This window comes from Kryptolebias marmoratus, linkage group LG1, assembly GCF_001649575.2.
Source record: "Kryptolebias marmoratus isolate JLee-2015 linkage group LG1, ASM164957v2, whole genome shotgun sequence".
NCBI lineage: Eukaryota > Metazoa > Chordata > Actinopteri > Cyprinodontiformes > Rivulidae > Kryptolebias > Kryptolebias marmoratus.
Window position 1 is genome coordinate 11,648,065 of NC_051430.1, and position 27,519 is coordinate 11,675,583.

The following is a 27,519-nucleotide window of genomic DNA, read 5'->3' on the forward strand; positions in this document are numbered from 1 at the left end:
GTAGATGGGTTAGTGAGATACATGTTTTAGACTAGCAGTGTGTGTTCATCTATTGTAAGCAGCGGGAAGGAAACTGATGTCTCCTGCAACCAGTTATTTACTGGGCTACACTGAGTGTATCCTTGATTTGGGTTCATGTTTAAAGGCACATTACTAAGTATAAAAAGAATGTACAGTTTGACTTGAATTGCGCTGTATTACATTTATAAAGGAACCACAGACTTCTCAATGGTTACGTCCCTAGTTTTAGCTGCAGTCTTGAATAAATGAGCCCTGCGGGTGCAGGATTCTGCTTATACGGATATTTGTTGGCACAAGTGATTGAAATGCATAAACCTTCTGGGCATCTGCAAACACATTAGCAGGAGTTGGTTCTCAAATAGTGCCATTGCCTCTTGAAAATAATCTAGGATCTGATGAGAAAGACATTCATCTGACTCATCTTTGCACATGGATGGTTCTTCTGAAAGCCCCTAAAATGAGGCAGAAATAAGAAGTGCTGAGCCGAGTCTCTGGTTTTGTAGTCATTCACTTTTCAATCAAACAGCAGGAGGCAGGGCAGGACCTGCTGTACAAAGAGCTTCTCAGTGACTAAAGTCAGTGTCACCAGTCTGTAACAATTAAGACCGGCATTTATGCTCTTCTTTGATGAGAAGAATGATGCAGGAATAGAGTAACAATCTGACCTCCAGCATCTCAGCCTTTCTGCCATACAGATTAGGTGTCATGTCATAATGTAAATAATGCCTGTCTGCACAACTAATAATTTCTTTTTTTCAAATACAAGCTAGGCCTATTGTGTTTTATTTTTGTTGCAACACACTCCAGTTGTAGTTCACATGCAGAACTTTTCACTAAAGGCAATGTCAAAGCCGTTGTTTACACCTCCACATGTGTCTGATTCAGTGTGGCTGAGGTGGGCCCGGAGCTCCTGTCCTGCCCTCTGACATCTGTTGACAGCTGTCTGCACAGGTTTGGGTCCTTTTAATACTCTAAGGTACTCAGGCATCTGCAGCATCAATGTTTAAAGAATCCAATGAACCGACACAGGACAAGCAGCAGCTTAACTAGCTGATTTTGCTTTGCACAGCTCTGTTTTTCATAGCGAGGAGAAAATACGTGAGTTAATTTATTTTATTTTTTTAAAGTAATTATCCTGGAGTGGATCTACAGTGAGGTTTTCCATGTTAACATGAAAACTTCAAGTGTCCCTCCCGCTCATTGTCAGAACCCAGCACCTTCCTACTTAGTGTTTCCACAGCAGGTAGATGACATGGGTGGGATCATTTCACATCAATCATGTGGGATGTTCTGGCTCTGCGAGTCTTTAACAGATGTGGTGCAATATAAGCTCACAACTGGGATTGCACAGAGTGTCCCAATGGAACAGAAGTAAGGAGCTGCTCTGGTTGCTAGGCGTCAACAATCAGGAAAGCATATTTGTTTCGGGCCCTGCTCCTCCTCTGTGCTTCTCTCAGAGCAGAGTGCAGCACCACTGTCAGCCACAGAGGGCAGCCACACTGTACACGCTGTACTCCTTTCCTTCATTTCTTCACAGTGGAAAAAAACCCCACCAGGATGGCCCAAATAATCCTCTTTAATACCCTTCTGCACTTCCCTGATCTGAGATTGGATGGTAATGATGTTACTGCTGTTTGTGATAGCTGATTGGTCTGGCCCACTGTGCAGTGAGCGAGGGTTTGACAAGCCCAGCCTCCAGGGAGCCTGTGTGGCATAATGACCCATGACGAGGCAAGGCTCTGTCCCTGTGTCAGCTTGCAGAAAAGAGGAGCTGAGAGGCACTGCAACAAAACTGGGAGCACAGACCAGGGGGACTGCCAGAGGACCTCGTGTGACCTTGCCAGTTTCAATCATGGATGCTCATCAGCGGCGGTTAGGTGAGCAGGCAGAGCGTTGGGAAAAGTTCCTGGAAGCATTCATTGACTGGATTGTCTGTGACTGCTGAGAATAAGACAGAGAATGACCAGTTCTGATCTAAGAAGACCGAAGGCATCCTGGAGAGGGAGAGCTGCTCAGTGCTGCTGCGCACTGCACTGCCTCTGCATCCCTGCATGCTTGAGTCTGTGTGACTAAGTGTGTGTGTATGTGTGTGTGTGTGTGTGTGTGTGTGTGTGTGTGTGTGTGTGTGTGTGTGTGTGTGTGTGTGAGAGAGAGAGAGAGAGAGAGAGAAAGTGAGGGAGAAAGGAAGGGGGCGTGTTGGTGTGTGTGCTCTGCTGCACAGCCTCGGTAGCTGAGCTGAGCGATGCTCTCTGGCTGTCTCTCCCTCTCTCTCTCCTTGAGCTGCCTGGCTGTGCCTCTTTCTGCCGAGCACTGATGAACCATTTTATGCAACATAGCTGCCATAGCCATCGTCCTGGTTCTGCTGCTGGCTGCTTTTCTGTCCTTCCAGTACAGTAGGAATCACCTGCCATTTCATCAGCGCTTTCTGCGAAGGTAATGTGCCATCTACTGTCTGCTGTCAAGCTGTGTGTGTTTTACTGAGCCATGGAGTGTTGTACTGACTCTGCTGCATGTTCCCTGGGCTGCTGCTGGTGAGGGGGAAAGGATGATCAGAACATTTCTTATTGGCAAAGGTAATTGAAATGCACCCTGCTGCCTCTGGCACACTCATATGTGCCTTTCTTGAGAGATGGACGAGCCTGTTTTGAGCTGTTCTGCACAGGAGTGCAGATTTGACAGACCACAGAAGAGCGACAGGACACTAGACGATATTTGCATGCATTAAAAAAGATCCATTGGCATATTTTCATATGGTTTCAGTCTCCTGTCTTGGGAGCAAACACACTGCAGCATGTTTACTGGACACTTTAGTAGAAGAGCTGTGTGTTTAACATCTGTGTGGTACATAGCATGATTTTTGGGTTTGATCATGGCTCTGTCACTGAAAATATACACATTTTTTGTAAATTATGTATGCAGTGGAAATGCTTCAAGAAGAGATAACGTTCTGCTAAGACGAAAGATAAGTCAAAGAACTAGAGATACAGATGTGCAAGGAAAAAAAGGAAAGCCATCAATTAGCTTGAACAGATTTTAATAAACATTTGTGGAGGTTTTTAATCAACACCAACAGACTGTTATCAATACTACAGTGTTAAATCAACACATGCCGTGTTATAGGTGTGTGCTGGCTCTGCATGTGGGTATCATTAATAATATGCGTTGACTGGAGCATTTATAAAGATAAGTGTCTTGCATGTTTTGCCAATTTCTTCAGAGCTCACTTTGCAGTCACACAAGATCCTATAGGCAGCAGTCAGAGGAGTAAATAAGAGCAGGGGATATAGATAATAAGGGCCAGACTGTGGTTTTGTTAGTGAGGACATATTTAGTATTTTTATGTGCATGTTTGCACAGGCATGAGTCAGTTTTTGCTGCCTCCCAAGGTCAGTCACTTTAATAGCTTCCATAATTAGGCCTGTCAGTCTTGTCTCACACCTTTTGATATGAGGGAGTACTCGGGCGCTACACTCTCATTCATACTGTAGCTCATCCTGCCCACCTTGACAAGCAGGCACGGCCATTCATCATTTCACTGGTTATCCCTGAGCTGCCGGCGTGTGACTTTTATCTTCACTATGCACAGGAGACAAGTGTTCGTCTTTCGAGCCCAAATTTGTCGGCTCTCCAGCTGAGGTTGAATGCAAGAGAGAAAATGGTCTGTTGGCGTTAGCGGTGATGGTGACAGGGAGAGAGGATGCGCTAGCTGCATGGGGCGTAGGATGGAGGGCATATCCACAGAGACTGAGTACTGTTGTACATAATCGAGGGCATGTACTTCACTGGGGGGGGAGGGGGGGCTTCTCTATCAGTCCCTTATGTAAGTCCAACTTGTTGCTAACTTTGCCCGCTATTGTAACAGGTACAAAGTATTAATTAGATTAAACAGTAATCCTTGAACCTAAAGTTGTTGATCATAAGCCCAAAGTAATGAGATGAGAGGTCGAACCGTTTTATCAGCACAAGTCAATCTGTTTTTTTCACACAAGTACACATTTAATCCATTCCTACGCATTTGGTTAGAGCTGCTTTACATAGGGGGACTTGTCACTGCTCTCACAAGGATAGTTTCTTTAAAGGAAATCTATATCAGCCTCCACCTTTCAATCCAGAGTTTTAAACTAAGATCATCTTATGTTAGGAAAGGAGAAGGGAGTTGGAGCTGTTTTGGTCAACCTTGTAAACGACCTTAATCTATTGTGAGATCTCGCAAGATTTGTTAGTGCTCAGAGAATATCATGGGGATGACTATCAGCTACTACCATGCAAAATTTAGCTTAATATTTCTAAAACTGAAAGAGTTAGAACCATTTTTTTACTAACATATTTTCTGGATATTTCACTAACAGACAGTGTCAACTCTAACAGTTAATGCCAAACTTTTAAGCAAAAATGTTGCAGAATGTGTAGCACTTTGAGCATTTGTTGGACTCTCCCCTACTTCCACATTGGTTCAGTATCTGTAAATTTGACTAAAATGTAGCCATTTTTGTTTTGGCTAATGTTGATAAGCTGTGGTGGCCAAAAATTATTGTGACTCCTGAAGTCAGTTATAGATGTTTATTCAGTGATTACTTTTGGAATGTTTTATTAAGATCCGTCCACCGGTTCGTGAGATATTTTACTAACAGATAGACAACATTGACACCAAGAGTTGTAAAGGTGTATTCAAATAAGCACGTGTAGTGGTTTGAGTACCTGTTAAGGATAGTAACCAGCTACTACTACACCAATATTTAACTCTATATTTGTAAATTATACTGAGTTACAGCCATTTTTGTATTTCCTAAGGTCATTTGGCTGTGGCAACCATCTTGAATTTGGTTGACTCTAAAATGTCTTCGGTTGTAGATGTACACCCAATGATTGTTTTCTGAAAGCTTTAATAAAATCCATCCATTGTTTACTGAAAGATGTTCTGTTAACAAACATAGAGTTGACTCTAATGTTTAATGATTATTTTTTTAAAAACAATCAGTTAGCATTTAGAGTATGTGTTTGGGATGTCTCTCAGCTACTACCACACCAGATTTCACATCGACATCTATACAATTTCTGAGTTATACACACTTTGTTTTTGCTATGGTTATTTAGTTGTGGCAGCCATCTTGAATTGGACTGACTCCAAAAGTTAATCAGTTGTAGATGTACATCCAATGGCTACGTTCTGAAGGTTTCATTCAAATCTGTCCACCTGTTCATGAGATATTTTGCTAACAGTGAACACAAACAAACACACACACCTACTCACACCCACACACACAGGTCATTACAATATTATCTGCCTTTCTTGGCACCAGTCGATTAAAAAAGATGCTCATATTGTACATCCCTTGTTAAAATTTTGTGGGGAAAAATGAAATTTTTACAATATAAAATATAATATTTGACGTTTTATTATAATACCACACAGGTCATGATTTGTTTTTTTTTTCAGCTAAACTAGTAGAATTAAAGCTGCAGCATGTAGTGCATGTGCAGAGTGTCAGCTAATGTGAACAGGACTGGTTGTATGAAGAATTGGGGACGCATGGAGCTGAACATGACCGCTCAGTGCGGTGGGTTAGCAGTGTGAGAAGGGCACGGCTCAGCGTGGTCCTGAGTGACTGGAGCTAGGCTGTAGTAACAGCTGGAACTCTGCTGCTGCTGGCGCCTGGATGTGGCCTGGATAAAGCACGTGACCCGGCCACAGTGTGAGGCATTAGTGGTATGAACAGCAGGGTCCGTCCACGGCCGCTCTTACATAACATCGTCTTCAGTGGGAAATCTCTGTGAAGATGACTCCAGGAGACTCTAATGGCACAGCGAAAGTGCATTATCATTGTCAGCATTCACATCACTGGCTCTTAATATCGAGCTATTCTGTGCCTTACAAACAAGCTTTTGCATCTAATGTCTCCTGGGGTTTTTTTCATTTAATGGCAATAATGTTTTTTTGCTATATTAGTTTTTAGATGAGAACCAGTCTGTTCACATGTTCTGTTTGTAGACACGTTTTTACCTATATTTGTTTATATCTCTTTAAATGCCCCTTTACATTCACTTCATGTTTGTGTTGCTCCCAATAAGTTCCTGCAGCTCAGATGTAACCAGAGTAGATGTGTTGTTTCAGCTGTCATCACGCTGACAGTTTGACTGACTGCTGCGGTGCGGACTGGCTGCTGACATCGCTGCAGGTTAGAGCAGAGCGTTCAACTCGGGAATCTGACTGCATCCATAATTGATTGTTCCAGGAGTTGATCAGGGCTCTTCACGTGTTCAGATGGACAACGCCTTTGTTTTCTGGTGTGAACAGGCTAGATCAGCTGGAAGTTAGTTGTGCTTGTTTATGCTTTGATGATGCCAGTTAAAAGCCCAGTTTCTGTATTTCTGCACATACATTCTGTGACCTTTTTGCAGATATTGCCGAAGGCTCTGTGCTCAAAAGTTTTGCTTAAGCTCTAGTTTCATCTGTGTTACATTCCACTTGATAATTTTATTTAATGTTAATGTTTTTGCCTGTGTGTGCCTTTGCTTGTCTGTTATTTTAGCAAAATACTGTATCTTGTGAACCACTGTACAGATTTTAATGAAAAGCTCAAAGTAAGCACTGGATGTACTCATTAAATTACCTTTGCCATATCTTGTGAGATCTTGCATGATGTCAATAACAAGTTTTTATAAAATCAGTTAAACAACACTCTGTCCCTTAACATAAGATGATCTTGGTTTCAAACTGGCATGAAAGGAGGATTCCTTTAAGGAATGATAGGCCTTTAATTACCATCTTTATTAATAGTAGTGCTTCAGTGTTATTTTAGCTTTATGCTAATAATGTGATATGACAACTGGTGACCCAGTTGTCATATCACGTCTCTGTTGCTGAGAAGCATCCCTACTAAAGGTTAGCATGATCCAGGTGATCAGCACTGGCTGGTGTTTAGCAACAAAGTGCTTCTTTTGTACCCAAATCATAAATAGTGTCTCTGTGAACAATATTTTTTACTTTTTGTGTAATGTGGAGCAAAGTGAGCTGAGTCCTCGACTGAATAAATTGCAATTTCCTGTTAAACAGACCACTTATAAAGAGAGGGGTAAGATTAAACTCCAATTTTCCCTGTTTTATCTGAGATAATGAGATGTTATTAGGAGATGTTTGAAAAGCTGCACTTTCATTTTAAAATTTCATGAAGGCAGTCTTTGTGAAGCCAGTGTTACTGCAGCTCCAGACGTTTTCTGAGCTCATATCTTATACCTTTGGGTTCAAAAATTAAAATCAGAGAATCTGTTTCCTCCAATCTGTCAAATTCAGCAAACTCCAAACTACTGTCTTACACCTATAACTCAAATTTCATGTTAAGCAAATGTTGCTCAGATGCTTTTTCTTCTTTAAGCTGATACTATTTTTTTCAAATATTTGCCACTATTTGAAATATAAAGCACCACCAAAGGAAATGTTGTTTGGTTTCAAAGTTCATCTTTCTTCCTTATGTTTATCACCTGCTGCTGAAAGGTGGGCGGTGATGGTTTTGCTTGTGTGGATATGTTTATGCCTGTATTTCATGAACCACTAGGCAGATTTCAATAAAACTTTCAGAAAGTAATGATAGATAGATAGATAGATAGATAGATAGATAGATAGATAGATAGATAGATAGATAGATAGATAGATAGCTTTATTACTGTGCAAAAAACTTAAACAAAATCAATTAATCAAATGTTCATTATCAAACTAAATAAACACATTAATGAACACAATAAACTTATAAAGCACAACGGCTTAGTGGTTAGCACTGTTGCCTCACAGCAAGAAGGTCCTGGGTTCAAACTCTGGCTTGGACCTGGGGTCTTTCTGTGTGGAGTTTGCATGTTCTCCTCGTGTTTGTGTGGGTTTTCTCCGGGCACTCCGGTTTCCTCCCTCAGTCTAAAAACATGCATGTTAGTCTGCCTTCAGGCCCAGGCCTCCCTTGAAAAAGAGATCTGAGATCTCAATGGGATTTGCCTGGTTAAATAAAGGTTAATAAATATAATCTTATTGTCTTTTGGCTGTTTCCTCTTCAGGCGTCGCCACAGCGAATCATCCTCCTCCATCCAACTCTACATTCTGCATATTCTGTCCTCACTCCAACTACCTCCATGTCCTCTCTAACTGCATCATTTATCTCCTCTTTGTCTTTTTCCTGACAGCTGCATCTCTAACATCCTTCTACCAATAGACCTGCTGTCCCTCCTCTGCACATGTCCAAACCATCTCAGTCTGGCCTCTCTAACTTTCTCTCCCAGTCCTTCAACCTGTGGTGTACCTCTGATGTCCTCATTCCTAATCCTGTCCATCCTTGTCCCTCCAAAGGAGAACCTCAACATCTGCAGCTCTGCCACTTCCTGTTCAGTCTCCTGTCTTTTTGTCCGTCCCACTGTCTCCAAACCATACAGCATAGCTGCTCTCACCACTGTCTTGTAAACCTTTCCTTTGACCTTTGCTGCCACCCTTTTGTCACAAATCACTCTTGAAACTTTTCTCCATCCACTCAATCATGCCTGGACTCTCTTCTTCACCTCTTTACCAAACTACCTGTTTTCCTGGACAGTCGACCCTAAGTACTTGAAGTCCTGAACCTTTGTGACCTCTGCTGCTTGTAGCTTCACTGTTCCACCTACCTCCCTCTGATTCACACACATGTACTCTGTCTTTATTAGGCTGACTTTCATCTCTCATCTTTCAAATGCTCATCAACTTAATTCCCCTCTAGTTGCAACAACTCATTACATCACTTTTGCTCTTAAAGATTGGCAACAACACACTTCTTCTTCATTCCTCAGGCATTTTCTCACTCTCAAAACTGCCATTGAATAATCGAGTCAAAAACCTCACTGCCATCTCTCTTAGACATTTCCATACCTCCATTGGTATGTCATCAGGTCCAACTGCCTTCCTGTTTCTCATCCTCTTCAAAGCTTTACAAACTTTATCCTCACTAACCTTTTCCACTTCCTGGTTCTCAGTTTCTATGACCTTTTACTCTTCTTTCCCTTTCATTCTCTTCATTCATTAGCTCTTCAAAGTACTCCCTCCATTTTCCCATCACACTCCTCTCTTGTTAGAACATTGCCGTTTCTATATTTACACAAGCCTAACCTGCTGCTCATCCATTCCAGCCTGGTTCCTCTGTTTTGCCAGTCAATACAAGACCTTCTTTCCCTCCTTAGTGTCCAGCCTCTTGTACAACTCATCATTCGCCTCCTGTTTTGCCTTTGCTACCTCCCTCTTTGCCCTATGTTGCATCTCCTTATATTCCTGTCTGCTCTCTTCAGTCCTCTCATTGTCCCATTTCTTCCTGGCTAATCTCTTCCTTTGGATAACTTCCTGCACTTCACTATTCCACCACCAGGTTTCCTTATTGTCTTTTCTGTCCAGATGACACACCAAGTACCTTCCTACCTGTCTCTCTAATCACTGTTCTGTAGTAGTCCAGTCATCTGTAAGCTTTTTCTTACCACCCAAAGCCTTTAACAGCTCCTCTCTGAACTCCTCACAATATTGTTCCTTCTGCAACTTCCACCATTTGGTCCTCTTCGTTGCCTTACTCTTTTCCTCTTCATCACCACAATACTCATCCTACACACCACAATCCAATGCTGTCTGGCCACACTCTTCCATGCCACAACCTTACAGTTCACAATCTCCCTCAGGTTACCTCTTCTACAATGTAGTTTATCGGCGTACTGCTGCCTACACTCGTATAAGTCACTCTATGTTCCTCCTTTTGGAAATAGGTGTTGACTACAGCCATTTCCATTCTCTTGGCAAAATCCACCACCATCTGTCCTTCCTGGTTTATTTCCTTGACACCAAACCTGCCCATCACCTCCCCATCTCCTCTGTTTCCTTCACCAACATGTCCATTCAGATCTGCTCCGATCACCACTCTCTCCTTCCTGGGAATACTCTTTAAAACTTCATTGAGATCCTTTGTGAATTCCCTTTTTTTCTTGTACATCACATCCAACCTGTGGAGCGTAACCACTGACAACTTTACTCATTAAAAGTTTGGGATAAAATAATGTGCAGAGAGCGAATGGGTGTTGCCGTTCATACTTTTAATTGAAACACATTTTTCCAGGATTTTTTTTCCTGTCACAGTTTTCAACAGATCTGTTTTTGTGGTTAGCTCAGTAAGCTGGAGGCATGCTTGGATTTGTTCTGATAGGTAAATGACCACACCTGAGGGTGGGGGTTAGGGATGAATATGAGGATCTTGCCATAATCCACAGGCAATGATGAATATTTGTCAGGGTTTGTTTTCTGATAAAACAGCTTATCTCCATGGGTTTAATCTCAGCCTCTGTGTCTGTCTCTGCCTTTCTGTTTATACTGTTGATTTTGCTTACTGTGCCATCTTTGTTCAGGTTGTGCCTAGTTTATTGACAAAAGTTAAATGAATCTGCTGAATTAGATTTTCCATTTGCATATATGCAGGCTCTTCACTTGAAGTAGTTTGTTGGACTCTATAACCAACGTTCACGTCTTTAATACAAACACATGGAGGTTAATTGCTCACTTTCTGAAACCATATTATTGGCAGGCATTGCCGGAGACACACTGTGCCAATCAGTCCAGGGAGCATGTGTTTTTACAGCACTTTTAATGCTGAGAATAATTAATGGGATGCTAATGGGCCTCAGTGTTACATGTTTGTGTTTGTGTGTAAATAATTGTTGAAATCAAGTGAAATTTCACAGCAGATTGCTAGAAAAAAGATTGTGCAGTTGGATCTACGGCACAGTAATTCCTGTTTTAGAGTAACTGATGGCAGGATACATGACATGATTTTGCTTTATAAGACTTTGGGAGTTTGGTCAGATGGCTTTCTCTCCAATCCAGTGTCTCCATTTTTCCTCTTCAATGAAAAGAAGAAGTTGTAATCACGGAGATTGGATTAGCTTTGCTCTAATTTTATTAAATCAAAGAAACTGTCATAACTTGCAGACTCCTAAACAGACTCTATGTACCTTGTCATTTAAATATGTAAGAATAAATTAAGATATTTGACAGTTTAGGACTTCAACATGAGTTTGAACAACAGTCAAGCTTCAGTTTTGCTTTAACGTCTTTAACATTCAGAATACAGATGAAAACACAAGTTTGAAATTTATCTAAAAAAGATAAACCTCCATTAATCTAATGCTTGATGCTTATGAAATGAAATGAGTACTCACATGATTCTTTCTATCATTTCCAACTCCTTAAAACAATTTAAACTGCTTTTCTGAAAGATACAAAGCATTTTTTTTAAAATGTAAAAGCTTTTTTCTATTTTTATTGTCCTGAACCAAAACTAGCCACTAAAACAACATTAGCAACATTTATCTTAATATATATATTAAGATCTAAACAAAAATTAGGATAAAAAAAATGAATTTTAACAAACCTCCAGCATAGCAATAGCAGCAGAACCAAAACTTGCGACCAACAGTGAAACTAGGAGAATGTGGAGGTACTTTTTTGCTTCACAAGTTTTGTATAGAGGCAGGAGTACGGTACGGACCCAAGATGGCCTGTTTCCAGATGTCTTCATAGGTTAGGGAGGTCCTAGCACTGCCTACTGCCATGAGAAACAAACACTAATTGCCTATTGGCCCCGGGTTGGAGATGTGCAGCTGGGGACAAGTAGCTAAAAATAGCACTGCTTGTTCCCATGAGTGGCGGGCACAAAGCAACACAGCATTAGTATTCAGCATTACAACATCTCATGGATAAAAAAAGGAAAAAGGTCATCTTCTGGCTGCAGTCGTCAGTGTTGGGTACAAACAGGGCACAGAGCATCACCAACACAAGAGCTGGAGGTACCTCAGAGTTTGTCCCTCTGCGGACCAACCCACTGAACCATTGTCCTCCGTCTGAACACTTGCAAGTAAAATATCACATGGAAACAGCCAAACCAGTGTCATGACGTCCTGAGTTTTGTCTGTAGCCCAGCAGCATCCAGCCTTGTTCGATGAAGTCCTTCCTTCCACGCAGCCATGGCCCTCTATGCTTTAGTCGAGTTACAGCTCTGCCTCTATGACACAAAAGCAGCATCTGGTTCCACCTGACTGCAACAATGAATAATTTAATAGAGGGCATTATTATTTCCAGCCAGCTCCACTAGCTTGGCAATAACAAGCAGTTTAGGTAGTGCTATCAACGTTGCTGGCTAAGTGGTTGAACATGGAGAGAGGATGTTGTTTTAGCTTGCTGGCATCTTATGCACTTGTGGGTTTGTAAGTATCTGGTTGAATGAGTGCTTAAGTGTTATTTTTCAGGGAATGACTTTTCCAGCTATTGACAGGCTTTGGAACATTGGTAAACAAAGCTGTGTTAAGATTCAAGATGAAATAATACAACATTATGGAGAAGTTAATGCGCACAATCAAAACCACACTCCTTATAAGGTGATTCTGTCATTGGCTTTTGTTATCTAATATCAATAAATCTTTGCTGCAACAGGTAAAGACTGTAATATCACAAGCAATTGAACTATTTCATAAAGGTCTTTTATTTTAAAGAAGTACTCAGTATGGATGAAACAGGTTTACCCAATAAGCATTCAGTGACTGCAGCTTTGTGTCCCACAGCTGAAAAATGAAGTTTTGCCCCTCCACCGTGTGGACAACTTTTGTCTTCTAGAGGACAACCCCAGAGCTCTACAACTCAACCGAGAGACCCTGAACCAGCAAAGGCTCCATCAAAAGTTACTGGTAAGTACTCTGTGGGAAAGGGTAATAAAGGCTTTTTTGATGCTGGACTTGGCATGGGCCATTAAGGGCAGCTGAAGACCCGGGTTTATTGCATTGAGATGTTGCTGGCTTTTATGTTCTTCTTCTTGCTTGGGATCACGAACTTGTGCACCATGAATAATTTTGCCTGCAGTTGTTGGTTTAATTTTGAAATGCGTTCTGACTTCTGTTTGTGTTCATTGAATCCTTATTGGAACTAACTGGGGTCAAAGGGTTCATTTCCTTATTATTTTATGACCAGTGACAGGGGGAAAAAAGTTGTATTTTCTCTTTATTCCATTCAACATGTAGGAACTGGCTTGCATACTAACCTGTCAGTAATTATGAGCTTCTGTATCTGTATTTTTGTTGCAGAATGCATTGCTCAGAGATGAGGGTACTAATAAGAACCATAAGTACTAGAAATCCATCGTAGTGTCTTGGGTTGAATTTCCTTACTGTCCACATAATTTTCAATGACATATTGTTACTTAACAGTCTGGCACTTTTGCACTGCTCACTACAATTTCTTTAATTTCTTGTGGAGTGTGTAGAATCAGTAACCGTGTTGTCGAAGATGCTGAAGACAGTAAACAGCAGGACTCCGAAGCAACGCCGGCTGACTCTTCCTCCGGCTTTCTGCAGGCTGAGATCTCAAAGCAGAGGCTGCTTGTAATTCCCCCGGTTTCCCCCGACGTCGGTAGCTGCATATGAATGAGCTCCATCGATTAGACCTCAGTGTGGTGCTTGTGTAAAAAGGAGGAGTGGGTGTGTTTGTGTGTGCTGGCGTTCTAACCCGTGCCTCTTCAGTCCTTAGAAAACCGTTGTTTTTTTTTTTCATCGGGAGCGATGTTATGGGTGACATCTCTGGACTAAAGCATAAACTGAAGCTCTGTCATTAACAGTTTCTTTCTGTGTGCTGATGATCATTGTCACTGATATTTCCAAGTGATATGACAAGGAATCATATTGGCAGTGATGGTCACCAGCTAACAAAGCTGTTGTCTGCGACACCTTTTTTTTAATGCCTTGTTTTCTTGTTTTAGTTTGAATAAAATGCCCGAGCCCGCAGTGACACAGACACTCTCTGCTTTCCTGTCTCACACTGAGAGTGTGACCCTCTTGTGTTCAAGCCCACCAGCTGTAGTCTATTGTGGTGTGAGGTTAGCACCACGAACTGTGATTGTTTACATAATGAGAGCGGTGTGAACTTTATTTTTAAATTTTCTGTCTGCTTGTGACAGGCCTACTTGATAATTAGCTTGTCAGCATGTCTTCGGGGCCTGAGTGGCATTTCAGTCATGAGCAGCAGCTTTTTTTCAGAGCAACCAAACATGACTAAAAATAAAGTGGAATGTAAATGGATTTTCTACTTTGCTCATGAAAATACTCCACCACCAGTTATGTTTAGTGATTAAATAAAGACTAAATGCTTGATGTAAAGTATTTTCTATAATAAACTGGGCAGCTTGCCATGTTTTTGTCCACATTTTATGATATATTTGAAAAGTTGTGGTACCTTTTTTTTTTTTTTGTTAAAGGTTTACTCTGGTTTTGCAAAAACTGGCCCCTGTACCTTTGGCGGTTTCTGGGAAATGAGGCTTTGTTACCATGCCAGTAGACATTCCCATTCCCAGACATTCTTGTCCTTCCCATAAGGTGGGAAGGACAGAAATAGTGGTGAAAAGGTGGGTGGGATAAAACTGGGGTTCAGTCACTGAAGTACAAAAAGAGACGATTATGAATCCTAAAAATATTGTTGCAGCATCAGTAATTACCAAACCTGCGCAGTCCTACATAAGACTGAGCAAAGTGATAATGAAAAACCGACAGAGCGTTCGGCACTTCTTCACAAACCTAATTTAGCCTGCAGCTCTGTTATGTTCTGATTGAGATCTAATCAACAAACTGCACATGAATGCTTATAATGGCACTTTCCTTGGATGCACAGCTGACTGCAGTCATTAAATCCTTCTGTTTTACATAGCATGCATGTTTTCTTGTGAGCCAGGCTGAAACTGGAACTTGTTTGTGTCGCAGGTTTTTAACGGATGCGTTGCATTTGAGCGCATAGAAAAGACTGCATCTGACAAAATGTAAATAAAACAGAGTAATATACTATATGCTTATGCACACCACACATTCTACATACGGTTGTTGTTGTGTGAAACTGATAATGATTAATTGTAAATAAAACTATGTTTGGTCCTGCTATTTTTCCATTCATTATTCAGCCGTCCATCTTTCTGTGACATTATGTCCATTTGCAGAGAAATAATGATACAAAAGTGTGCAGATGTGTTCTTATTGACTTTAAAACATGACCGCTTGGAATAAAAGTCCTATTTTTATAATTTACTCCTTGTGCAGAGCACCTGTGAGCATTCAGTGCTGCGTTTGCAGGTAATCACAGAAACCTCTGGTTTTGCTATGAAGCCTGAGAAAAGTGTTCAAATATACTGTAGAATATATTACTAAAGATGAGCAAAGAAAAGTTGTCCCATGATTGTCTCTAAGGTTAGTTTTTTTTGTGCATCTTCTTAAGATTAATGGATCTGAGATCAACAGAATTTCTACAAATTTGACAGGAACGAAATGTAAGAAAATGTGTTGTCATTTTCAGTTTCTGGTCTAATTTGAGGATCTAAAACTTTGCAGAGACAGAAACATGACGCAAATATTGTTCTATGTTTCAAACACATTAAACATAACCCAGCTGTGTATTTCACTTTTATTCTTCTATATAAACTTGTTCATGTTGGCTAATTTCACCTTGTGTTAGTACAGTCTGTATAAGAAAAAAAAAAAAATATATATTTTTTCAGCATTTTTCAAAAATAAAGCCACAGCATCAAACTACAGTCCAGATTTAAAGCCTTAGCCAGTTTTATCTCTAAAACCTTTCTTTGTACAAAGTGGCTCTGTGGAGCTCTGGCTAAAAAAAAGTGGCTGTTTTTTTCTTTTTTTTAGAAGTGGCAATTTTATTCACATATATAAAACACAGAGAAAGGCTGTTAGAAGAATGATGCAGTATGCATTCACACAGAAATAATAATGTGGAGCTTGTCTACATGTATCGCATTTGCTGTTTAATATGAAGATAATTTAGAGATTCAGCAAATTGCACAACATTTTGACAAAACAACTCTTCTAAAACCATGGCAAAAAAAAACCTGTCTCCATTTCAGCTGATTTTTAATACTCTGCTCTTCATGTACCAAATACAGTTTACTATAAGCTATATTTTCTTGTGCTTCACTCTCACAACTGAGAGCTTAATTGAGCTGCACTCAGTTTGATGATCAAGTGAATCATCAGGCCAAGACACCTTAACAACTTATGCACTTTCATTTGTTTATACACTCTTATTTTCAGAAAAACATCCCAGAAAATGCTGAGAATGAATCCCGCTCTTGCTGTGAGATGACAGTATTCCCTCTGAGTCGTTGTGCAGCTCCGCAGTTAGACGCTTTGAGTACTTCCCATTGAATATGCAGTGCTCTGTGAAACCATGTCTTCTTGTGCCGCCGTGCAGCGTTTTCCCTTCTATATCCAGCTGCAGTACTTTACAGCTCTGACTGACACAAAGACTCAAATGACGGGAGACGGTGTTACGTGACACAAGCTTTCGGTTGTAATTTCTTTTAATGCATGTGTATTTGTGCACATATTGATATTAGAGGCCCCATGTGCTGGGGGGGCCAACCTCCATGTTTACATCACTTGTAATGAAATTAGAGCCGCGTGGCGCCCACACTGCAGGCCTCCACTGATCCTCTAATTCAATTACTCCCCTTATTAACGCTCAGATGCTGCTGGCTGACCCAGGACCGCGTTTTGCCTTAGCTGCACATCATTCACTCCGCAGCTCTTTTTACTTCTCTAATGGACTGACTAGTTAATCACTGTTTTACCGAAGTACGCGGGTTATCCAGGTTTTTTCTGTCAAAGCAGCTTATCAGTGTCCTCAAGAGCATCAAAAAAGGGAAATATTTCACTTTGTGCTGGAGTTATTAAAGATATGGAGCTCTGCAACAGTTTTTGTTTTCTTGTTGTGACAGCGACTCAGGCAGTGCATTCGTATTTCTACTAATTTGTTGGTCAGTGTAGCATAAATTGAGCTCGTATCATGTAGATGTTTTTACCTTATCTAATAATGACCCATGAGGGTTGCAGAAAGGACTGAGAGACTGGAAAATGTTATTCGGATGGAATTGCCTGTGTGAATGTGTGTGATTTTTTTTTTTTTATTGTCTGTTGACAATATATCTCATGACCAAATGGACAAACTTTAATGAAACTCCCAGAAAATAATCCTCGGATGTACACCTACAACTTAGTAGCTGTTGAGGCCAACCTGATTCATAATGACACCACAGCTAAACTGACCTTAGTAAACACAAAAATGTCTATAACTCAGCCAGTGTTACAGATACCGAGCTAAAATTTGATGTGCTAGTAGCTGAGAGTTGTTCCCATCACATACTTTTTTGTGCTAACAGATCAGACAAGATCTTTGTTTAAAACTTTGACATGAAAGGCAGTGAGTGATATGCATTCTTCTAATGAATGCTAGGCCTTTAATTCTTTAGCTGTCACATTCCTCTCAGTTTAATAGTCAACATGTTTGCACTCATCTTTGAGATGCATCAGACTTTGTTTGTATTTATTGAAATAGTTGGACCTTTCCTACTTGTAGCCCAAAGTTTGTACCTTTTTTTTGTGTTTCACCCACAGAAACATTTGACAAGTTCTTTAAGCAGTCCTTTGGGAAAGTGCCAACGCTTTTAAAAACTGATCAACAGGTGATGGAGTGAAGCATTACAAGGTAACTTTATTCAACCAGATCAACCAGGAGCTCCAAGCAGAGCCGGCTGGTAAATTCAGATCACCACAGCTGACTGGAGTTACATCCAAAACTTGCCAGTATTAGTTTTGGTTTCCCAGCAAATGTATGACTGGATGGTGGTTCTTTATCATGATTACAAAAAATAAACAAACTAAAACTAAAATAAGCTCTAATCTTTCCCAAATGAAAAATCTAATAATTTGTATTTAATATTAAAGTAAGCTTGTCTTTACACTCTTCGCTACAGAAAACGTTGAATCCAGACAGTTCCATGTGCACACACCAGCACACACAGGATCGTATCAGGTCAGCATTTACATTTTCCCTCTCCAAAGTAAGGCTGCACTTGTGAATCTGAAAGAATATTTATAAAGCCTTATCAGAGATAGCAGAGCGAGTCCTTTTCAGTCAACTTCAGGGTCAGCTCACACCCACCACCTTCATTTCCAGACTTGCCTTATCATGAGAGCCATATGTTTAAACATCACACCACCCTTTTTATTCATTCTGCTGCAGCACCTTGGCAGAAAAATAAACGCTATTGTGGGGAAACTTTGAAATAACCACATGGCAGGAGAGTTATGTTCAGAAGGTACGCTATCAAGTTGAACTGCAAGAGACACAAATCCAAAAACATAATGGAGAAGTTTTTTTTTTTTCCAAATCACAGATTCAAAGCAGGGGAACGTGCCTGAAGTTAGTCTGTTAATTGGTTCATCACAGTTTTCTTTCGACCTGCCTGAGTTCATGCGTGATCCAACGAGCCCAAATCATCTCGTGCCCACATTCAGGATTACAGAACCAAGTCCCTGCCAAGTTTCTCAATCTCCAGCTGCGGCTTTGAATTTATTAAATTTTCAATCTGCCACAGGCTCTCTTTCTTGCCTCACAGGATGAATGTGGCCTTTTAATAATGTAACCGGTTTTAACAAGATTGGAAAACGTTCATCTAACTTTCATAAGCTCTTTGAGCAAAGTGACAAATTTATACGATGCCGGGAATCACACCAGCAGTCCCTCGGTTTTATTAATCCAGTGTTTTTTCTTTCTTCTGCTGCAGTTTGTTGGAAGATGGACCAGCTTTCTGGTAACTAAAAAGCCTTTCACTGATCACGCCCCTTCTCTTCTCCCTCATCTATAATGCATATAAGTTACACAAGTCTGAATCCTGAAAACAGTCATTCTAAGACTGAACATCTGCCATGTGAAGGCTTTTTATGAATCCGTATCTGACTGATTTTGCACAGCGTGATGCAGCATGTGGCTCAGTGACATTTGTTGATCTGGGGCAGGGTCAGGTCACACTGCTGTAGCGTGGACATGCTTCGCCCTCTCATGCATCGCTTGGGTGATGCGACCTTCATAGGGAGATTAAAATATGTAGCAGGTGTGCATTGATTTTTGGACTGGCCGCTGGTATTTATGGACTCAGCCAGTGCATAAATATTGATACTCTCATTCCTCTGAAGAAAAGAGAAAGACTTCTTGTATCGGTGTGTTTGTGTGCCAACTGAGACGAACTCATCAGAACTAATCTATATATTTGATATAGAAGCAAGATTTGTGTCACATGTGGGGTTTTTTTTTCTTCTTTTTTTTATAACCTACATCTTGCGTGTGACCTAGCAGTTTTAATAAGGTCATTCCCATTATGCGGTGGCTAATTATGATGCCTGTTATTTAAATCCCAAAGCTGCGTATTTAAGTAAAAGACCTGTTTAAAGGGACAGTTCAAACACAATGAAAACTTCAAATCAGAAAACAATTTGTTCCTCTTATTAAATTGTCATTGATTTTAAGCAAAAATACGTACAATCACGCATGGAAAAAGACTGTTGTAATCATTCATTTACATTTTTCACAACATGCCTTTGGTTTACCCTTTATTTATACAGTGCTAATTAATTATTGCACAAAAGTGTCAGCACAACAAACTGTTTCTTATATTGCTGAGCTGACTTAAGCTTTTATGTGATCCTGAAGACAGATATTCTATTTATACCATATCTGAGAGAAGGAAATAAACCATTTTCATCAAAGCTAGTTAGTAAACTAACTTCTGCTGTAGCCACGACTTTAGCATATCTGACAATAAAAACTGATTCTGAATCTAATGTAATGTTTTCAACTTGTAAAATAACTTTAAACTCATGTTTAATAGCATTTCATGCAAATGCTGTTTTATAGACCTTGACATTGCAGCCAGTTTTTTATTAAGCTGTTATTTACATTTATCTTTTAAAGTAATAAGCTGCAGCAGCAGCTAGCTATAGCAGTTCTGGTGCATCTTGGGGGCCACTTCTTGCAGGAAGCTCACAGGATTTCTGAGTGAATATTGCAAAACTGATAGCGATGTAAATGTTTATAAAATAATGTTCATATAAACCACTGTAACATTTAAAGACTGGATGTGTTTTAAGACTGCGAACGATAGAAGTGGATCTACTCGGATCAGCAAGTTTTAGCCTGAGTGGACCCACTTTCAAAGTGAATCTTGTGTCTTAAAACAACTCCAACTTTCAAAATGTCATTGTGGTTCATGCAAACATTACTAAATGAACTCTTCCACAACTATCAGTGTGGTTTTACGTGATTATTCTGACAGAATGTTTGTGATAAAGGTTGCAGGAATCCACTTTGTTTCTGGCCTGGCTGGACTAGCCATTAGCTCATCCATCCTATCAAATTTAAATTCTGTTTATCTTAACTAGATGCAATACATGTTGATTTAATATCTTCACTGTAAACTATATATTTCATAGTAGAGAGCACAACATTAAATTCACATTATTTTCACAAAAAAACAAAACAAAACTGAGCACACACAAAATGACAAATAATTATTCAAATCTGTCATTCAAATAGAAAGTTATGCAAATCTGTGTACTTTAACTTTTTGACAATCACTGCCCATTTTTAGTATGAGTTGTACCGTAACAGCACAGATGTTCTTTCTTCATTATGTACATATTTTGGTGATATAGACCGTTAATATGAAACCAAAAAACTGGAGAAAACATTTGTTTGTCAAGTACAGTTTCTTTAAAAACACACCATAATCCCCTATTAGTGGCACTTATACGCTTACTGGCCACAGTATTGTATTGTTTATATATATATATATATATATATATATATATATATATATATATATATATTAGAAAAATGCAGAGTTGTGGTTTAGTCAGTGTAAACTATCAAGAAGTTGTTAATGAAGCTCGGTCAAGTGCCCCTTAATTAGAATGGTGTTGGGGAGAAATTAAAGGGCGATGATGGCTACCAGCATTTCTCAAATAGACAGAAGAGCTGACTGATAAGCCAGCGTGTGATCAGATGTGCTGATTGTATGCAGCTAAAACCCTCTCTCACTCCCTCAAACTGCCCTTGTGTTGCATTTGGAAAGGCTTTTATATATATATTAGAGCGTTCTGCTCCCTTTTAGGAGCCCTTTTATTCTCAGAGCTTGTTGTGGAGTAAGTTCAAACTCCTCCTCCTTACTGGGTTTCAGATATCAGGCGGCGCCTTCTTTGAAGTTCTATTCTTAGGAGGTTCTGTAGGATAAGTGTTAGGGGCAAGTGATCCTGACAGGCCGACTCAGGATGACTCAGTCTGACATGACTTTTTGTTCAACGAGCTCACATAAAAAAAAAAAAAAGGATTGTTTTCAGGGTCATATGCTGAGCTCCCACAGCTTCCCTCTCCCTGTCACGCTCTTTTTGTTTCCCTTTCCATTTCTTTCTTAGGTATTACAGCTTTTTCACTGAAATGAAGGTCTGTCTGAGTGAATACATTTACTTGACGTTTTGCATTCTTTGGCATCAGCAAAAAAAAAAAAATGTGGCAGAGTGCAATTTTTTTCCTTTTTACCACCAAATTCTGAGATTTTACCAAGCAAAAGACAGCTTAAAGACAATTACAAGGAATGAATATTCAGTTTGTACGATTAGGAGGCAGAGAAAGACCCAGCACTCAATACATACCAGTGGCATCAAAGGGCTGATACAACCCAAACCAGAAGAAGCTGGGACTTTATGGAAATAAACCCCCAAAAAAGTCATCATTATATTTGTTTTGACTTATTAAAAAACAAATTATAATACTGTATGGTGTTACTATTTCTTCAGGGGCTTTTTGCAACACAAAAAAAGCTTAATTTAGAAGACTAAATGAAGATGAGTTACAGGTGCTTTTATTTTCCTGTTTTTTGGGGGGAATATGTCTTGAATTTGTGCAGCCATACAGGTTAATTCTTATTCCTTTTTTCATTTCAAATTCTTTGCACCCTTTTTTACCAGTGCCAGATCAGAACTCTCGTCCTTTACACCAGATTTTTGTAATGTGTCCAGCTTGGGGGTTTTGATTGTTTGATGTGTTGAACTAAAATTAAATCTTTTTTTTTTTTTTTGAAAAAAAAAAAAAAAAAGCTCAAACCAATCCCCTGCCAGTTGTGCTGTGACAACTCCATGCAACGGCAGACTTCAGCTTGTGTTAAATGTGCTGTAGGGAGTACAGAGGGGAATAAGCTACCCCTTCTCTTCTTACTTTGAAAAAAAACAGTTTGAATATTTTAGTAGTTTGCTCACTTATTTGTTGAGAAAATGAAAACCTCCTGCCCATCATTACTCTTCAAACCTTTAGGGAATACTAGTCCTCTTGTTGTTGTTTGCCTTTCCCTTTTTGGCAGAGGGTGATAAAGGTTTTGTCTATGTATGTGCATGTGTATGTGTTTATTTGTTTGTGTCAGCAAAATATCTCATGATCCACTGAATGGATTTTAATTAATTTTTCAGAAATAAATCTCTGGATGTAGATCTACAACCAACTGACTTTTGGCCTCAACTCAAATTAAGATGGCCACCACAGCTAACAGATCTTAGCGAACACAACAACGAGTATAATGCAGTCCGTGTTTTAGATATTGAGCTAAAATCTAAGATGGATGGAGCTGAGAGTTATCCCCAGTGCATACTTTGAGGGGTAACATATTGCACAAGACCTCCCAGTACTGCATTAGATTGAATATAATGTTGTTTTCAAGATTTGACGACTATAACTAAGATGACCTTAGTTTAAAAGTCCATTTTGAAAGGCTAGAGGTGAAATGTATTCCTTTAAGGAATGCTAAGCCTTTTTAAATTTAATTTAATTTTTATAGCCAGCTTTTGACATCCTCTTTGGTTTGTGTCATTAGCCTGGTTTTAAAAGTGAAATCACATCTTTTTTTAAATTTGCATTTATCATAGTGTCCCAAATCTTTCTGATCTGGGTTTATTAATAACAGTTTTTTAGCCACATGAGCAAACTAATCTGATGTATTTTTGGCCCAACAAGTGCTCATTTACTGTGTCCATCGGTCTATTAATCAGCTGGTCTGCGATGATATAAGTGGGTAACTGCAGCCCTGTCTGTAAGTTAATACACGGGGTTGGATGACACCGACGACGTCAGCTGGAGTTCAGGATCAGGTTGCAGACTTCTGCAGCCGTTTCACAATCCTGTGAAGAAAAGTCCGAGGAGCTGGACGGTGCAGACATACGAGGTGGAGATCTCTTCGCTGGTTACCTGCGTGTGATCTGGATATGAGGGAACTAGTCTTTAAGGCTTGTACAGTCTCAGTGTGGGAGAAGGTAAGGTCGATTTAGAAAATGTTCAGGCGGGTAGACATCGATTTGTAGCTGTTTGAGGTTTTCACAGAGGGACAAGTAACCTGTCTGTCAGGGTAGGCTTCGGGTCAAATCATACCTCCACCAAACTGACAACAACTGGGTACAAAGTGGTGGTACAATCTGACAGAAGTATGAACTGATCAGCTTATTTTGAAGTCAGTGCTTAATTACATACTTTGTGTACTTAAAATTTTTGAGAGGTAAAAAAAGTAGGTTTTTTTATTACTCAATTGATAATAGGTTTTAGTTTTTCTGTTTGTTTGTTTTTTTGTTTTTGTTAGTTTTAATATCTAAGTTCTTGAAGTTTTAAAGCTTCCTACAGACAGATAGCTCCACCTCCTCATGATGCGAGCAGCAAGAACATGTTACCGACCTAGAAGTTTCCTGAAACAACCACATTACGAAACAGTCACAGAGGGAGGGGTTTCTCTGTCAGACACTGAACTTGATGTCAAACTTTAAGTCAAACTATGATCATATATGAAACGTGTACTATAATTTATACAATTTTTTCCTAACTGTATTAAATTATTGTTTTTATTTAATCAAATCAAGCCTGGTATAAATTTTTTTCCCCTTCAACAACAACAAAAAAAATAATGATTATCTTTTAAAGTGCTGCAGTGAGCAGGAAAGGAACACTGTTCAGTTTTTTTCGACACATTATTTGATTTCTTTTAATATTTAAGTTTTGTTATATCTGTACTATATAGCAAAAAAAATCCCTACTTTTTACACTGTAAAAAATATTTGACTGTTATTTGTAAATTCATATACTCTATTTTAGTATCTAAACAATAAATTGCAGTATTTCTGATGACAGTTTATGAAAGTACAGCACCAACATGATTTATGTAATCATACATGATCTGCTAGCATTTAGACAGGATGATGTGCTCAGTTCTTTTTTTAAATTTATGTATGTATGTTGGTAGGTTTGTTTTTTTTGTTGTCGTTTTCTTTTGTTTTTAGAATGACTCTCGGCTAAGACCACATTAAACTTTAGCTTCATACAGGATGTGTAAAGTTGACCAAGTTGTAGCTGGTTTTGTGTTGGCTTGGGTTGATTAGCTGTCGTGGCCATCTTGAATTAAGTTGACACCAAAAAATAATTAGATGTAGATGTTCATCCAGTGGTTGCTTTCTGGGAGTTTCATTAAAATCTGACTACTGGCTCATGAGATATTTTACTGACAAACAAAGATGGTCGATTCCAACAGTTGATGCCAAATATTGTGGTGCTCAGTATGTGTTGGGGATGATGCTCAGCTACAAGCATACCAAAATTTAGCTCAATAAATTTTAAAACGAGCTGGGTTATAGACATTTTTGTTTCCTAATGTCAGTGGGCTGTAGGGGCCTTTTTAAATTAGATTGGTGTGTCAGATTCAAGTCCTGTAAAGATTTGTTTTTATTACTTTTTTAAAAATCGTGGTGAAATGCCCCATTTTTATGTCAACATGTCCTTTGTTTTTTACATTTCACATTTAAGCCATATTTAGTCTAATTTTAACCCAGCCTTTTGTTCAACCCAAACATAATCACCCACAAAATGACTTGGCTTTATTTGTCATCTCCACAGCTGAACGCTGGCTTTCTGTCTGTGTACCAGAGGTGTAGCTGAGTTGGACTAAACCATCTCAAAGTTGAGGGTGCTGTAAAATGTAGCCATTATTTTTAATATTGTTTTTTTTTTATTGGTAAATAAGAAATTAAAATGTCAATCAATAGAAACCACACGCTTTTGTCCTTTTGCTGGGAGTGTTAATGCTACGTCAAAAATGGAGAAGCAGAAACACAAGTTTACAGCCCCCACCTTAGAAAACGGGAGAGCAGCTGCTCCACCTGCTCCACTGGGCAGGCACCTCTGCTGAATTATTACTTTATGAAATGTTCATTAAAATACATTCAGTGGTTCATGAGATATTTTCCTAACAGACAGACAGCATTAACTTTTTAAAATACAATAAGCTGGCACTTGGAGTACAGAAAAATCATGAATGACTCTCAGCTACTATCACACTTAAATTGAGCTCAATCTCTGTAAAACTGACTTGAGTTTATTTATAACCAGTTTTGTGTTTGCTAAGGCTGCTAAGGTTTGCTAAGATGTGGCAGCTATATTAAATTAGCAAAGGTTTATTCAGGGATTACTTTGAAAGTTTCATTAAGATATTTTGCTAAAACAACAGTCAACTGAACACACAGACATGAGCAAAAACATCATCGCTCGTTTGTCTTTGCCAGGCAGGCTGGCAGGGACTGAAGAGTCCTCCTTGTGGTAGCATGCATTGGAGCTTCTCTGCTGACACAAGACAGCACATGTTCACATGTAAATCAAAATGCAGTTTGCATGTCCTTTTCGTGTATATGGTTATTTGAGGTTTACTGCGAGTTTTAACCTTGGTGTAGGGTTAAAGCATTTTGTGTTTCCGTGCTGCACTGCTGCCATAAGCAGCGTCTTCGACTTAAAGAATGCCTCTCTCGACTTTCTCTCTCTGCACGGATGATGACTCACACTCCAACACGCCCTGCAGAAATCCTCTCCTGTGCTCTCGACACCGAGAGAGAAAGGAAGACAGAGAAAAGAGGGGTGTATTCTTTCATGTGGCTGGAACGCACGCACACACACAGAGTACCTGTTCAGCTGTTCATGTGTCCTCACTACCTGCTCTGTCAGTGTTTACAAATGTAACTACAGCTCATCAGTATTCCCTGTGGTTTCCTTTGGGGTGGGAGATGCAGCTGGGGTCTTTGAGCTTCCTAAACCCTCGAGTGCATTTTGAACGTATTTGGGCAACTTTTATATATTTTTTTTTAACCACTTGCTTTCTAGGGTGTGTTTATATATATATATTTAGATGCATCTTTTCAAAAGGTAAAGTAAAGCAAATGCAGACGTTCTTTTTAGCAGGAGAGGTAAAGTGTCTAAATGAAGTGTTACCAAACGCTGCATCTATAAAGAGATGGGTGAAAAGGTGCCATTTATAGGTTGTCCTCGTGATTCTCTCACCTCGGGCTGCTCTCCAGTGTGCGAGTTAACATTGTGTGACATTTGCAGTGATGCTGAAGTCCAGCCTGCACGTGCTGCAGCGCCTTAGGTCAGCTGGCTTCAGGCGTCTGCCTCTCTGGAAATGGAAAAAGAGCAAAGAGACAGAGCGTGATTAATTATTATATCTGTGCAGCAGGAAAACACAACAGGCCGTCTGCCGCCATTTCCCAGCACACGGCCCCACAGGCTCACAATTGCATAACAGATCTGCAAAGTTGCCCAAATCTCTCAATTGCTTTTGTTCTTTTCATGTTTATTCAGGCTGCGTGGTCCTGTTTGCATGTCACGCGGGATCACAGTCACGGGAAGATATGAACAGTTTAGGATTCGGAGTGTTTTACTCTCCTCTTGCTTGCTCGTGTTCACCAGTTCAGCTTTCAGGACGGTCTTTGGAGGACATGTTTTATTCCAGTGCCAGCCCGGATTTGTATTTTTTCCATTTAGAATGAGATATTTTTAGTGCTCTGTGTCAAAACACGGCTGTCTCATCCTGTGCATGTATGTGTTCACTGAAATTACTCCCCTTCCCCAGAAGGCTTGAGTGGTCTCTTCAGCTACATGTGCTGAAGTCCTGTTTAGTGTGCTTCACGTTGAATGCAGAACCATTATACAACTTCGTACATCAGCCGCGGGGCTACCAAGCTGGAATGGCAACGACTCTCCCTCTCATCTTACCTTCCTCTCATGCTTTCAGCTCCTTTTCCGTTTCACCCTGTCCACCATTTACTTCCTAGTTCATATTTTACAAGGCGAGAGAGTTTTTATTCTTTACTGGATTGCAACAGCCACGCTGCTGGGAGTTGGTGAAATTTATGGATTGCAACTGGGTTACAGCAAAGTTCTTTATATGGGTGGGTGTAAAGGGAGGTCAGTGGGGGCCAGCAGGAGAAGAAAGGATTGCTTGTCCTTTTTATGTCAATAGTCTTCCTGTGAGCTGTTAGTCTTGTAGAATAAAATAAAGGGTTATGTTCTCAAAAACATCAGGCCTTTTCACAGGAATAATAATGATTATGTCACACTGTTTTGAGTTTTGTATGTTGTCGCATTTTGAAATTATTTTTTATATATGGGTCAGAACATGACAAAGTTAAAATATATTTTGTAAAATGCTGGTGTAGATTCTCAGTCATCCAGGCCATGGTAAATTCAAAAAAAGTTAAAAAACAAAAACAACTGGACTTCTATTCTGTAGCTGA

The 27,519-nt window shown here is 39.7% G+C and overlaps 1 protein-coding gene across 20 annotated transcripts in view; it reads left to right on the forward strand.

Moving 5' to 3' along the window:
- The window catches only part of rimbp2 (RIMS binding protein 2), an 87,393-nt gene that overhangs the window by 1,994 nt on the left and 57,880 nt on the right, over positions 1-27,519 (forward strand). For 19 of the 20 annotated variants that reach the window (XR_001809074.3, XM_017435321.3, XM_025010371.2 and 16 more), the window contains exon 2: positions 12,616-12,738. Coding sequence is in view for 19 of the 20 variants with exons in the window: in XM_017435321.3 (XP_017290810.3) it covers positions 12,616-12,738 (123 nt within the window). In the remaining variant the exon portion in view is untranslated. Of the gene's footprint in view, positions 1-12,615; positions 12,739-23,088; positions 23,233-27,519 lie in introns of those variants that run through there. The other variant, XM_017435326.3, reaches the window with a different exon arrangement.